The sequence below is a fragment of the Vitis riparia genome, chromosome 3 (genome assembly GCF_004353265.1).
Source record: "Vitis riparia cultivar Riparia Gloire de Montpellier isolate 1030 chromosome 3, EGFV_Vit.rip_1.0, whole genome shotgun sequence".
NCBI classification, from domain to species: domain Eukaryota; kingdom Viridiplantae; phylum Streptophyta; class Magnoliopsida; order Vitales; family Vitaceae; genus Vitis; species Vitis riparia.
Window position 1 is genome coordinate 9,072,759 of NC_048433.1, and position 15,636 is coordinate 9,088,394.

Here is a 15,636-nt window from a genome sequence, read left to right on the forward strand (position 1 = left end):
ACTATTTGAGCTTCATAGCCATACATTTTTCACATCAATGTCTAAGGCCCAAAAGTAATCACTTGCTTATCAGAGGCCCTATCATACAGCATACGGAGTTTGTATTATACGTGTTAAGAATGAACTCAATGAGTTGGTTGAGCCAACTAGAATATGCCCTCAATTGAGCCTGTTAGTGCACCAGAAAAATCAGCGTTTAAGGCTGTGTATATAGGAGTTTTCCAGATATAAATCAGTACTATGTCCCACCAAAAGGCCAAGTACATTCATAACATGCTAGCATTCCGCGCTTCAGCATCAAATAGGTTCTCAGTTTTCATGGAGCAATTAGAATGCAGATTATGCTATCACATCAAAATTACTAACGATGGATGGGAATCAGAAGGTTAAAACCATATAGTCAGGATGGTTTCTGATATGGTTTATCACCATATAATCACGACGGTTTCTGATATGTTTTATCAAGTGAATGAGAAGTATCCTATGATAGATACAGTTCATTCTTTTCTGCAAACAACAGACAAGGGGCAAAGAAATGGGCAATAGAAATTATTCAGAAGAAAGATAATGAGAAGATGAAAAATGCACTAGAATATGCACTTCTTTTTTCTTTCTTCCTTTTTTTCTTTTCTTCCCCTTTTTGTGGGTGTGTGTGTGTTTGGGTGCTGGGGGGTAAGTGTGTAACTTCACAAAATCAAAATGGATAATGGCATGCTTTAACCTAATGAGTATTCCAGTTCAACTGCATGATTCACTGTCATCTTTGATGTAATACCAAAACGAAGACATTATTTCGATACCTAATGGAACATCATTCTTCACATTTCTCTTCTTTTTTATTTTTTTTTCTTTTTCTTTGAAATATCAACCCCAATGCCGTCCAGCAGACCTTATGACAGGAATAAGGGTCTTAAGATTTGTTTATTATAATGTTATTACCAACGCTCTCTTCAGTGACCGTGACAGTATCGTATGAAATTTCTTTGTGACAAATGATAAATTCATAATAAATCAGCAAGGTCAAGGAATATGATGTTCTGACTCTATTTTTTATCAGCGTGAATTCCGTAATCGATCGATACAACAAATTGAAGGAGGAACAGCACCAAGTGTTGAACCCTGCTTCGGAAGTCAAGGTAATCCTTTATGAACCACTCCATTTCCTGCATCAACATAGACTTATTCGATTGGCATCACTTCAAATATGAGAGTTCTTAACATAAACAGGTACCTAAAATAAAGACCAATGCTGACAAACTTTAAATAAGATTCTAGTAAGAAAGTCCTACACCACAGAAGATATCACATTCATTTAGAATACAAGAACGTAAGTTTTAAGCTGTTAGTGTCACAGACCAAACAGAAGCACAAATGAAGGAACCAGTTTAACCAAAGAATTTTATTGCAAACTTCCATATCACTCAGCTAAAAGGTTTCATGTCCTTGCAGGGCATCAATCCACACATGTAGACCATGAACCTAGTTTATGGTAGAGAACACTATAAGGGCTAATTCTACAATATTAATTATGAAACAGGACCATTTGGTAACAATGAAAAACTATAAAACTATACAATTGATGAGTGTACTTCACCATTCTCACCATACATCTCCCCATTCTATGCTCTAAGAAGCAAGTTTTCTCTTCCAGACAAGACCTCTTCTTTGCTTACTTTTTCATGAGAAAAATTGAACTTGGAACTTTGCACATCCAGCAATATATAAAAGAAGGTGGTTTTTAATAGTCACGATCATCATCCTCTTAATTCTTGTAATCTATCAATTTCATCTCAAGTAAAAATAATTGAATCTTAATTTCTTACAGAACAAATGATAAGGCATACTTTCAGAAATTGTCATTTACAGAGATATATAGAGTGGAGAATAAACCAATATCACATCTCATTCTATAGTATGCATTCCTTAGATAATAGCTTTCTTCTTCAAATTTCATTCATTTATTGGAACTGTGACATTGCAAATTTGAATATTAAAGAAATCAATGAATCTTTTATCAAAGTAATGGTTGATAACACAATTGTGTATGCATGTATGCATGTGCCTGTCTGTGGAATCACTAAGCACCTGGATTATGTATCTATACCTTCTATGATGGCTATGTTTTTTAGTCCTTCAATTCTTATCTATTATTGTAGGCTCATTATTAAAACCAATTGATTTTGCTTCTGTTGTTTAAGTTGGGACGAACTAATTCCATATAGGAACTACTCCAACCACATATCTCAAATTGAGGTTCCATGAAGTTCATGCTTATGCATAATTCTTTTTACTCAAGTACATCTTCCTGTCATTTGAAGTTCAAATCATCTATTTACACCTACACACTTAGAGGAAAAATAAATAAATAAACATTCCTCTTGCATCTGTTAAATTGTCAATCAACTTTAGTGTGAAGTCTAAAAACTAGAGACTGAACTTAGGACTTGTCGTCTTGACGTACCCTGGCAGGGGCTCAAGTTAAATGTAAATACCGCAGGAGGGATAGCTCCAATAAATAGGAAATAGATAAGCATGGTGACACCAAATACAACTACAAAATGGCAGATTGGCAACTGCTTTAAAGGCAAATATAACCTACAAAATTCTCAATACAAGTATGAGAAGCTTCAAATATAGTCAGTTTGATTGTTGAAGAATTTGTACTTCTTATTAGTAGTTTGAGCATTTCTTTCGGTAAAACTCAAAAAATAAAAAAAAACAAAACAAGAACAAACCATAAAAACTCAAAAGGACAAGCAACAAAATCAATGGTTCAGGATAGGTGGGAAAGATGGTTTATTGAGAGACTATTGAGCTTATGTTAAGGTTTTCGGTGGCTTTGACCAATGGGTAAGATCCTTAGGTGGTCATACATTCCTTATGAATTGGGTTACCATTGATCAAGGTAGGTGGCAACAGGTATTCTCAAAATAGGCACAATGATATCTCATGGGTTTAAGATAGTGTGTCCCCTTAGGTGATCATAAGAACATGTAATCATAAAACCTATGATTGTATTAATTCTTTAAGTGGAATTTAACATGTACTCTTAGAGAGCTAGAATGCATCAATTGATTACATAATAGTAGGATCTCAAAAGTCAAGGATAGTAAAGGTAATTTTAAGAGATTAATAGCATTCACCTTCTTAAATTACGGATACCAGTTCATGAGAAGCTTGCATTCAGTCATTATAAGTAGGTCATAGACCCGAATTTTTTGTCTCAATCTAATATCATAGAATACTGAAGTGTAGTTAATTCTATGTAGTGTGATATTGAGTCAACTTTAAAATTGGATCTTAAGAGAGTCGGTGCTTTTCTACGGACCGTAATGGTCCCCACTTGAGCTCATATTCCTTGATAACACATTATTTAAGGGATAATTAGGTTTTTTATTTATATGTGTGCATAAGAGAATTTTGGTAAATACCTAAGGTTACATAATATCTTATGAATGGTTTTTCTAGATTAAGCTAATTAATTAATTGGAACCCAATAACGCTAATTAGTTAATTAAAACCTAGTGGGCTAAATTAAGTATCCTAAGCCTAAGATGGGCTTAAGTCACTTAAGCCCATGAGGTAAGCTTAGTATAAACCCCATTAGGGGTTTTAGGCATAGAGAGTTTTGCCATTAAGTTTTCCAAAGAGAAACCTTAGCCTCCCTCCACAGAGGATTTCCACCATCCTCACGTGCCAAGATCCAAGAGAGAGTGATCTAGTGGAAGATTGCAAGGTATTCAAGATCTGCACCATCCACTAAGTAGAATTGATCTAAGAACATCCATATTATAGGTATGGTTTTATAAGCCCCTAGATCTAAGGTTCAAATTTTTTAATGCTTCCATTGCATAGATCTATAGATCTCTAGGATAATCTTACATGCACCCTAATGATCCAGGGCTTGGAATGGAGTAATCTGGATATTCCAACACTAGCCTCACTAGTTCTAGTTAATCAGCCTTGGGAAAAAAAAAATAAAAACAGAACTCCCTCATTGAATAAAAAACCATAATGCTAAACATCTGTTTCAGTTTTGATGACTTAACATGAATCCAATAGCACCAAAAGTCCCTTAAATTTCATAGCACATGAATAAAAAAGGCCATGACACAAGCTAAAAGTTTTTCAGCTATCAAGAAGGAAGTACTATAGAACAATCAATAGAAGTACAACAAACACATCAGACAATTAAAGATGCACAAACTCAGAGGTAGCCTGCTATATGAAAACCATCCAACTAAGGCCATTCTTCATGGCAAGTTCTTAAGACTAAAGAAGTGAAGATCTTAGGATCTAAAATATAAAAGGAAAATTTAGTGGTCCAAAGGTGGAAACTGTATAATATTAAGATCCTTGCAATTTTACATCACTAATTACAGCTACTGAACATACACCCCTGCCATTACATTTTGAAACCACATGCCATCTCAATTAATATAACAGTCAAAAGAGAACATTATAGATAGAAGGATGAGACAAAAATAAATAAAAATAAAAAATAAGGAAGAAAGAAAGAAAGAGACCTTCATCACAGCCACCACCATATTGAGACACGAATTTGTAGAAATTGCTATGACTCCAATCAATACATAAATTATAGCATATCTTTACGGCTTATCATGCTTGTGTGCTCTTTCTTTGTCAGCCAAAATGCTTTGATTTGGAAATTAAAAAAGGATTTCAATCATTTATGTTTTGGACCAAATTAATGGTCTACTATAGAATTCTCAAGAGGGGTTGGAGTGGAATAACATCCAAAAGGAAACTCTGTTTTCTCTTCAAATAACCAACAGGACCTTTGCTGTAATTGCATTGCACTTATATGATTGAAAATGGCTTCTTGGAGATGCTACAAGTTGATTATCATTTGATTCCCTACCACAACGTTTATCCATCTCTAAAATACCATTGAAATGGCAATTTAGGAAGGTCAGCTCATTATACTCTTAATATGAAATTTTGAGAGATGCATGAAGCCAAGAGAATCCAGTTTGGTGTGATAATGATAACTGCAAGGCCATAGGTGGAGTTACTATGAAGAGGCACAATACAGCATTCAAGATGATGTTCAATCTTCAAATAGAACAATTGAAGCTTTATTTTGATGAAACAAGAAATAATATGGTAAGATTGTCTGGGAGTGAGGGTAGGAGACAGAAAGTGTAAATTTATTTTATTTATTTTTTTTTTTTTTGATAGGTAAAATTAGAAGAAAATATATAAATGTAGAAAAAGGAAGCCCGGAGGACAACCTAATGCATACAGGAAGTATACAGTATGCGCCATAAGGCAAAGAAGAACAAAAAAGAGGGGATACAAAAAACTTCACCCATCCTCACCTAGAACCCAACCAATCAAAAATGTAGATTAAAGGTAAAGGTCCAACTTCTATATACAACTTTGTCTAAAAGACCAAAAACTACACAAAATAATTCTTCAACCTATGAACCGAAAACTCTTCATTGTCAAATGCTGTCCTGTTTGCATTACAGAAAGTGTAAATTCAACACCAATAGAATCCTAGTGTCTTGTATAGCATTCTATTTGCATTTCCAACAAGCAAGATTTTGAGTTCATGCCCTATTGTTTGCATGGCAGAAGAATGGAAGTCCTAAAATGAATACATGTGATGCTAGGAAGAAGCTCCTGATGCCTCCACCAAGTTGCAAGTTGCTAGTTTAAGCATTATTACATTAGAAGATAGTTCATATGTATAGGCTAATTGCAGTACTAGAATATTCTATCTTTTAGCTTTTGATGAAAGGACTTCATATTTGATGGCGGAAGTATGTATATATTATACACTAGAGATTGCTTAGAACTTATTAGCAGAAACAGAATAAGACGGTATAATATATAAAGGACTGTTTGTTCTTAACTATACTTTGGCAAGATATGGTATAAGCGTATGAAGTTTATGATAAAATCCTTTACATTAAAAAGAATGTTTATGTACTACTAGGAAAAGCTACCAAATACATGTTCCGAGAGAGCAGATTAAGGACCTCTCTACCTGAAATTTAGCAGGTGACACCAGATGCTTTCAAGACATGTTTCTCTATCCAAAATCAATTCCCAATGAAGTGAGTATCTACTTGTCCTGCAGCTATCTTTGAGAAACACACTCAGTGACAAGACATCAGCCTAAGAACAATTCTTCTTGATGTTGGACATACAGCTGCTAAAATTCATATAATTATGAGACTCAAAAGTTAACTAAGGCAACAAGGTGTCTCACATTTTACGTATCCATATAGCTAATTCCCATTCTACAAGGAAGATCTCTGGTAACCAAAATTTCTTTAAACTGCCAGTTACTCCAAAAGCTTAAGGTTGTAGGCATGAGTCAAACAATGCACGTCAAGGTGCCAATAAATAGACAGAGAGCTTGGAGAGCCCCAACTCTAAGAACTAAACTTCTAATACCATATGCTATACTAACATAGCTTTTGGCTAACAAGCCATTGAACTTTGAATGGTGAGGAGCAGGGGCAACAAGGATTCGGCAAATAAATCAGCATACAACGTATGCAGTTTAAGAAACCATTATTGTAGGAAAGTTTCATTGGAGCAGCAGAAACAAAGTTTTCAACGCATGCAGTTTTTCATGTTCAATGTTCCTTTTTTACCTCTCAAACATCTGTGCATAGGTATGATAGAATAGTAAGAAGGCAACCAGGGATAAAAGAAAAGGATAAACTAACACAGTAACCAATTATTTATGCATTTCAAGATTGTATGGCATTATGATTTGTAAATATGGCACAAGCACAGTTTTTCATGTTCAATGTTCCTTTTTTACCTCTCAAAAATCTGTGTATAGGTATGATAGAATAGCAAGAAGGCAACCAGGGATAAAAGAAAAGGATAAACTAACACGGTAACCAATTATTTATGCATTTCAAGATTGTATGGCATTATGATTTGTAAATATAGTACAAGCACATTGTCTCCTATATAAATTCAAAATTTGTTCTTAATTATATCAAAACACATGGAGTGAATCGGTGTTTTATTTCTGTTGGACAACCAATTTTTCTCAAGTCTTATGTTTGTAGGATTTAGGCTTTCAGTGCATATCATGCACTCCAACACTTGCCTCACATGCGACCTTATACCCACTCGTGAAGAGAAACATAGGTACACATGGGCTCGTAGATAAACAAACCACAAGTAGCCTCCACTAGGCTTGATTAAGTGGGGAAATAAACATGCAATGAGGTTCAAACACATGACCTCCCGCCAAAGGAGTCTTTGATACCATGTTAGACAATCAATTTTCCAAAAAGCTTAAGCCTATAGGATTTAGATCCACAAAGTATATCATGCACTCTTAAGAATTTCTTAGTTTTGTATGTAAATTTCTTTGACCATAACCCTAAATTCAATTCAAGAATTATCCATTTTCTCTTAAATGATTTAAATTCAACCACAAGATGAATCACAAAGAATGTAAATCATCAATCAACCATGAGAACACTGAATTTACATGGAAAACCTCATTGAAAGGACAAACCACAAGCCTCACGCTGCCACAAAACCCATTAAGGAAAGCAAAAGATGTATAAGAGCATTACGAGATCTAACATCAACAAACCAATCCTAGACTTACTCTACTAGAGCTCTTTGTACTTACCAAGGCCTTGCCAACATCACAAACTAGTCCTGGACTTACTCTACTAAAGCTCTTTGTACTTACCAAAGCCTTGCAAACAACTTCTTAGAGGTCCTCATTGGAGTCACACCAAGGCATTGTACTAGAATGCTTCCTTACTTGCTTCAAGATTGAATTTGAAAGACAATTTGAAGTGGAGATGAGACAGGATATGGATTTTTGGAGGCAAAAACAAAACATCTTTATTCATTAAATGATAAATACAAAAAGGAGAGCAATTCTCTGAAGATAGACCAAAGTTGGTTAAAAAGTGATCAAAAACAAAACTAGCCCCGCCTCATAAGGGATAGAACCCATGTGCACTGGATAGAAGAACAATATACACTCAAGAGGGAAGAAAACCTCCAACAAAAGAGGCCAAGCATATCACTCCTTGTTTGGCTAACTAGTCAACGACTTGATTAGCTAAACAAGGAAACCAAGAAAATGAGCAACCTAAATCACTAGATGTTGTGTGAAGCTTAATCATATTGTACAATTTTCCCTGCAACCACGGATTGACCTTCACTAGAAGGTCGATGAGGATGGGTAGTAATAGTATTGCCCGCTTGCTTGGGGATTCGAGGGCATGAACCCCTCTGGTGAATTTGGCGTGAGCCCCATAGGCAAATTTTTTTATGGGTACTTTAGGTATTCCACCCATTATTAGTCTATCTTTTTCTACATTATATAAATAATTATTAGGACAACCGTTTTTCGAGAGAGGAAAGGAAATTATTTTAAGGCGCGAAGTAACGCAATAATTTTTTTTTCAATTATAATGGAAAATCTATAGTGGCAAAGTGGACAGAGCTGTCACATTGAAGGTGAATAAAACATGCATATGTTTTGTCTATTTTTTTGTTTCTTATGTGTCATTGCTCTCACAAATAAGGATTTTCACTTAACAAGTATTTCTTTGCATTACTTTTGTTCATGTAAAAGATTTTATCTCTTCTGAATGGCATAGAAGTATGCATGTTGTATACAAGGATTTCAATCGGCCAAGAAACCAAAATGCGAGGTACACAAAAAACACCATCCATGAGTTACATAGAGCCTAATCACTCCATAAAGTCCAACATGGACAAGAGTAGTCACCTATTATTAATGTTGGCACCAATATATCCATAAAAAATGTTTGGATTTGGGATCTTGACATGTTCACCCACATGGACATATAAAAATTTGTAGTAGTTTTATTCTTCTTTTTTTTTTTTTTTTTTTTGATAACAGATGAAGAAAAGTATATTAATAGAGGAAAAGATACAGGAGAAAGAAGAGATACAAGAGAAAGAGAAGAAACCAAAAGAAGGATGAGAGGACCTTCCCACAAAACAAAAACTGAACAAAAGAGAAAACACCTAACTAAAGAAAACTAAAAACACAAAAAAAACCTAACACTCTCAAACTTTTGAAGCGCAAACCATAGTCTAGTTGAGTTGTAAAACACTTAAGAGGAACTCCTCTAAAAGCTGCAATACAAGAGGCCCAAAGAGAGAAAAAGAACAAAATCAAGTCCCATAACATCTCTTCCGTTCTCCCCTTATCCTCAAAGATCCTATTGTTTCTTTCTTGTCATACCATCCATAACAAAGTAAGGCAAGCGATTTGCCAAAGTGTCTTGCTTCTTAATGAGTTCCCCAAGCCTTTAAAAGCAATAACCAACATGTCCTCAATACTCCTTGGAGGAACCCAAGCCAACCCTGCTAGATTGAACAACTTGTGCCAAAGTCCAATGGTAACAGGGCAATGAAGAAAAAGGTGGTCTATCGATTCTCCATTTCCTTTGCAAAGAATGCACCATTGAGGACAGAGGGATTTGTAAGGTCTTCTCAATTGCAACTTGTCATTCGTGTTTACCTTCCCATGTGCTACTAACCAAGCAAGGGTCTTAACCTTTGAGGGGGCTTTTGAACTCCACAAGAACTTAGCCGGAAGGAACAAGATAGGATTTGAGACTTTTGACAAGGCCAAGAAAAAATATTTTTCTGAAAATAGACTTGATGATGACAAAGGCCACGCTCTTGAATTTGTCAAAGAAAGAGGGAAAAGCACTGAACTAAGGGAAGACATTAAACTCTAAAGGAGATCAATTTTTGAATCAATGAGATTGTGGCGAAAATTAAAATTCCAAGACAGTAGAAAGGAATTGCCAAGGACATTTGAGACAGTGAGATTTTTCACATAGATAACTCTATAAAGACTAGCAAATTGAGAGCACAAAGTTTGGTTACCCACCAATGATCTTCCCAAAAACGAATTCTCTCCCCATTCCCCACCACTAGGCAGACAAAAAGGGAAAAATCCTGGAAAACTTGTGCAATAGCCTTCCAAGGACATCTATGTGACCATCTAACCACCATGTTGGCGTCTCATCCATTAGGATGTGTCCCATAAATACTCGTAATAACCTTATGTCAAAGACCACTCCTTTCTCTAGAGAACCTCTAAAGCCATTTCCCTAAGAGAGCAATGTTTCTCAGAGAAGTCTTCCCAAAACCTAAACCTCCCAACTCTTTTGGTCTACTAACAACATCCCATCTAATAAGATGATCTTTCTTCCCTTCCCCCTCCCCAAACCCAAGAAAATCCCTTTGCAACTTCTCAATATTTGAGGCTATTGATGTTGGGATTTTGAAGAGGGAGAGGAAGTAGCTAGGGATGTGAGACAGACTTGACTGAATTAAAGTATTCCTCCCTCCCAAAGACAAAAAGGCCTTTTTCGAACCATCCAACCTCCTCGAAATTCTCTCAACCACCGAATCCCAAAAGCCTATTATCTTTGGGTTCCCTCCCAAAGGAAGGCCTAAATAAGACAAAGGTCACTCTAACACTTTGCAATCAAAAACCGAGGCCAAACTAGACAACAACTCCTGCCCGATATTAATACCTGAAATGGTGTTTTTTTCTAGGTTGATTTTTAACCTGATACTTGCCCAAAATCCAAAAGAATAATCTTTAGGTTTTGAAGATGTTCCAGAGAGGCTTTAGAGAAAAAGATGTGTCATCTGCAAACTGTAACAAAGACACTTTAGTCCGATTCCTCCCCATAAAGAAACCCTCAGTTAGCCCAGTTTCTTCTACTTTGATTATCAACCTACTTAGAACATCTACTACTAAAGTAAAAAGGAAAGGAGAACGGGGGTCTCTTTGTCTCAAACCTCTAGAGGCCTTAACCCAACCCTTTGCATTCCCATTAACTAGGATTGCAAAACTTGATGAAGACAAACATCCCCTTATCCAATATCTCCATTTCAGACTAAACCCCTTCCTTTCTAGCACATGATCTAAAAAGCCCCAATCCACATGATCATAGGCCTTCTCAAAATCGATTTTGAAGACTACCCCTTCCTCCCCTGACCTTCTTTTCTCATCCACCACTTCATCGGCTATCAACGCAGCATCCAAAATGTGTCTCCCTTCAACAAAGGCTCCTTGAGAGCCAGAGAATATTTCATGGAGAACTTTGCGCAAACGCTTTGATAAGACCTTAGCAATTATCTTATATAAACTTGTAACCAAGCTAATAAGTATATAATCTGAGATTTTAAAAGTTTGGCTTTTCTTTGACACCAAAGCAATGAAGGTCGCATTTGTACTTTGATTTATTATCTCATTGGTGTGGAACTCAATAAACACCCTCATAAGATCCTCTTTGATTACATCCCAACACTCTTGATATACTGCAATAGTAAAACCATTGGGACCAGGGGCCTTTTCCTTATTCAAATGGTAAACTGCCATTCGTACCTCATCTTCAGAAAAAGGTCTGTCCAGCCAAACCGCACTCTCACCATGAATAGGGACTCAATCTAATCCTTCAACCCTCCAAGAAGCACCTTAGGGTTTGGAATAGAGTTTCCCTAAGAATTTACAATCTCCTCAGATATAACCTCAATGTTGCTTAGAGCCACCCCCCTCTCAGAAATCAGAGACTTAATGAACTTCCTGCTTCGCCTTCCATTGGTCATTCTGTGAAAAAACTTAGAATTGCAATCCCCTTCTTTAATCCACTTGACCCTAGATTTTTGTCTCCAATGAACCTCTTTCTTTAATAACAAATCCTCTAGCTCCCTTCTTCTTAAGGTCCTTTTTGATACCAAATCAAGATTCAAATTCCCTTCTTGTTCAATTAGATCAATTCTACCTAAGTCCGAAAGAATGAGTTTTTTCCTCTTTTTTAAATCTCCATAGGCTACTTTATTCCTATCTTTCAACTTTGATTTAACACACTTTAATTTCTTCATGAACTTGTGACCTTCCCAACCTTCAACCATACACTCTTGCCACCAATCACTAAACTTCTCCTTAAACTCAGGATAGAGCAACCACATATACTTAAACCTGAAAGGAGTCGGACCCCATTTTAAAGGATTTGTTTCCAAGCAAATTGAGCTATGATCTGAAGTCCATCTAGGAAGCGCCTCTTGAAGACTTTGAGAGAAAAAGGAATCCCACTCAGAAGAAAACAAGAACCTATCCAACCTCTTGCAAATAGGATCAACTTGCATAAAAGCCGCATTTCTTAGAGGGGGATCCAACAAACCACTCTCACTTATAAACTCGTCAAAACACCTCATGTTGAAAGTTAACCTAGAATCACCCAGTTTCTAAGAGATCCTCCTGATTACATTAAAATCCCCTCCTACACACCACATTGGGAAGGTCAAACCATACAAGTCTTGAAGCTCCAGCCAAAAGTCCTTCCTCCACAAAGGCTTATTCGGGACATACACTGAAGTTAACCAAAAAGACCCTTCCTCACCAGAGTTCAACTTCACAGATACAGAGAAAGATCCTAACACCTTCTCTATACACTTGAACTTATTTGAATACCACATAATCCCAACCCCCCCGCCCGAAGCCTCACAAGCAGGAAGAGCAGCCCACTCCATACTTCTACCTTTCCAGACATTACTCACAAACCTCCTATTCCAAATTTCTCTCTTTGTTTCCTGAAGCATCACAACATCTGGACTTTGAGAACTAAAAAATCTTCTGACAATCCTCCTTTTCTTATTGGAACCTAATCCGCTTGTATTCCAACTTAAGATCTTCATGTAACAAAAAATCGGCACAAACTGCAACCAAAACTAAGCCTCTCCCTGGGTTCCATGATCATTTTTCCTCCTCTTTCTAAAATAGACCTTGTCCGCAAAAAGAGTACTCTTGCTCCCTACTTCCGCACTTTTTCCATTATCTCTGACAATTCTAATCCTCAAACTCTCCAAAAACCGACTGAACCTTGACCATCTTCCTAGGCGTGAGGCCCTCAATCTGAAAACCTTCCAACAGAAGAGTGGGAGGTTCTAGCTCTGGGGACGAAGCCTTGCCTGAGACGCAAAGCTCCTCTGGGTTACTGAGTGATTCCCTAAGGACAGAACAGTCTTTAAACATTCGGTTAAAGGCTTCTACGGGAAACACCACACCTTCAGAATAGGACACGCCAACACGACGACTAAGCTCACCACCAGGAAGAATCGAAAAGGGGACACCCTAAGAAGGAAGGACTGACTCCATCAGAAACGAAAAAAAAGGCTGACACTAAAACGAATGAACAGCAGAAATAGAGGAGATGGGAAGAGATTTTGGAGCAAAAGCCCCAACCAAAGGATGGCCCTACTCAAAGGAAGCTGAGAAAGGAGGACACACCTTGTTATCCAAACTGCAACGCGAAAACCCATCGCCTCCCTCTATCTCGCCGATGAAAACTTGAAAGGTTTCTGGAACAGGAGAAAGAACGCCCTTATTGGAGATTGGTTTGCCCCGAAAAATTGATAGATTTGCTTCAGTAGAGCCACTCCCATCTAGGTTACGCTTCGGAGCAAAAGGCGACACCTTTAGGCTCGGAGGCCCGTTTCTCGCTTTACGCCTTGCAGAGATTGAGTGGGCTTTTAACTTTGACAACTCTTAAGAGTGATCGATCGACATAACCTCCTTTGCGGAGGATCCTGAGCACTGGAACTTTGAGGACGACGGCGCTACAAGGCCACCATTAGAAGATTCTGCCTCTGTTTCATGGACTGGACCAGCAGGAGGCCCAAAACTCTTCGCCCCAAACTGGGCCTTAGCAGATCAGGCTTTAAAAGAGGCATCTCGATTTGTTGGCCCGATACCTCTTCCCACCACTGGGCCCAAAAGACTCCCTCTCCTTCCTTTTTCCGCTTTGGAAGCCATATTTGAAACTAAGGAACGAGAATAGGAATGATGACGAGGCCTCCAATTGTAGCACTCATTCTCCCTAGCAGTAGCTCGTAGCCCCGCAGCGTTGTTTGGCCTCTAAGAGATGCAACCTCCCACTGACATCAACTCGTCCCTATTGCGAGTTGACTCAGGCCTGATAAGGCCGTCTCTTTCAACTTCTCCGACGACTGAAACTGCAATCATAAAAGACCAGGTCCCATCTTCTACCTCTAGCAATGCAAGTAGCACCACATTTGAAAGCATCTCCACCCACAACTTTACCTTTGACAAGTCGACAACCTTTAGGGATTCCCGTGACCTTCGTCACCTTCCCCCACTTTTGCAGAATGTATCTCAATTGAACCTCGCCCCACAAATGAAAAGGAAGGTCTCTTAGTTCTAACCAACCCCTTCTAACTTTTCCGGATACAACAATATTTCTCTTGGCAACCATCTCCTCAGAACAACAGTCCTTCCTCTCACTGTTAAAATCCCCTGTTCTTGAAACCAATCATCTCTCCATGTAGAATCCACGAAAAAGCACCCCTTGTAAGCGGAAATAGGGGTTACAGACACCATTCCTTTCGTACCCATCATCCTTGCAATAGCTTTTCCTACATAAAACCAATCTAATACTTCTCCTTTACTTTCACAAATTACAACTCTAACCCATTTTCCCACTGGCAACAGAGCTCCATTCCCAAGTCCTTCCTCTGCAACCACATCTGCATAAGACTAACCTTCTCTGTAAATGCCCTTGCTCACTTGAGAATCTTTAATCATCTCCTTCGAGGCTCTTACAGCTTAATCAGACAAGTCTTGTACTAAAGAAATCGCCTTCCTGAGGGCTTCCCACCCATTGCCTTTAACACCCTCAAGAACGACTAGAACTAGAGGTTTCCTCTTTGTAACAATTTCTGTAATTTTCATAAATCTCGCTCTACTATTGAAACAAATCTTCATCAAAAGAGTCCTAGTCTTGCCCCTAATCTTTCAAATAAAACCCCTGGAGGCCTTCAACTCCACAGCTTTCCCTCTCTAAAGCCTATCGAAACAACAAAACCTCAACTTCTCTCTGTTATTGAGATTCATGTTCCCCCATTGGAGCCTTCAAACTTTATTTGGAAAGCCTTTCTCTCCACTTCAAAGAGATACATGGCTCACAAAGAGAAGAAAGTTCAGATAGATGCTACACCTTTTGTTTCTTTGAGCAACTCGTAGTAGTTTTATTCTTCATTGCCCCTTTTCCACCCACTATATGAAAAATGCTTCTTAAAATTGAATCTGACCTCCTTTTGGTAGAAGAACAAATATTCATTTATATTTGACCTCATCTTCACATTTTTTAAAAAGGGGGGAAAGGGCAAGAGATTTATTAGATGAACTAGATTGGTGATTTTCCACTGATGATTTGAAATAAAAAAAATTCTGCCAAGATTGATTTAGTATTCTGTGGTCAAGAACTCAATAAGTCCTCAATAAGCCTAAATTATCTTCAATTCAAAGAATAGTTCAGATATTTGTTGATAGATAAAAGCTATCCAACACTCTTGCAAGGAACTAATGATCAGAAAATATCTGAGAGTTGAATAGATACACCAACCAAAGACAAATAAAAGACTAGATAGATATTTATGGGTGAGAAGTATCAAGATTCCAAGTGAATTTCCTCTTTGTATGTACAAAGGCCATCACACAAATACCAGAACTAAAGAAAATATTCTTCTTTTTTCTGTGTCAAAACCGAATACCAAGTGACCTATATATATACAAGTGGGATTCCTAATCTAAGC

The 15,636-nt window shown here is 37.5% G+C and overlaps 1 protein-coding gene and 1 long non-coding RNA gene across 8 annotated transcripts in view; one reads left to right on the plus strand and one right to left on the minus strand.

Moving 5' to 3' along the window:
• Positions 1 to 15,636, plus strand: part of LOC117909352 (MADS-box transcription factor 23-like) — a 39,802-nt gene that overhangs the window by 14,421 nt on the left and 9,745 nt on the right. For all 4 annotated transcript variants that reach the window (XM_034823382.1, XM_034823365.1, XM_034823388.1 and 1 more), the window contains exon 3: positions 1,058 to 1,136. In XM_034823382.1, coding sequence (XP_034679273.1) covers positions 1,058 to 1,136 — 79 coding nt within the window. The remainder of the gene's footprint in view (positions 1 to 1,057; positions 1,137 to 15,636) is intronic.
• Positions 894 to 15,636, minus strand: part of LOC117909375 — a 38,864-nt gene continuing 24,121 nt past the window's right edge. For 2 of the 4 annotated variants that reach the window (XR_004650347.1, XR_004650353.1), the window contains one exon: positions 894 to 1,163. This is a non-coding gene — a long non-coding RNA (uncharacterized LOC117909375). Of the gene's footprint in view, positions 1,164 to 6,016; positions 6,114 to 15,636 lie in introns of all 4 variants that reach the window. The other 2 variants (XR_004650351.1, XR_004650356.1) reach the window with 2 other exon arrangements.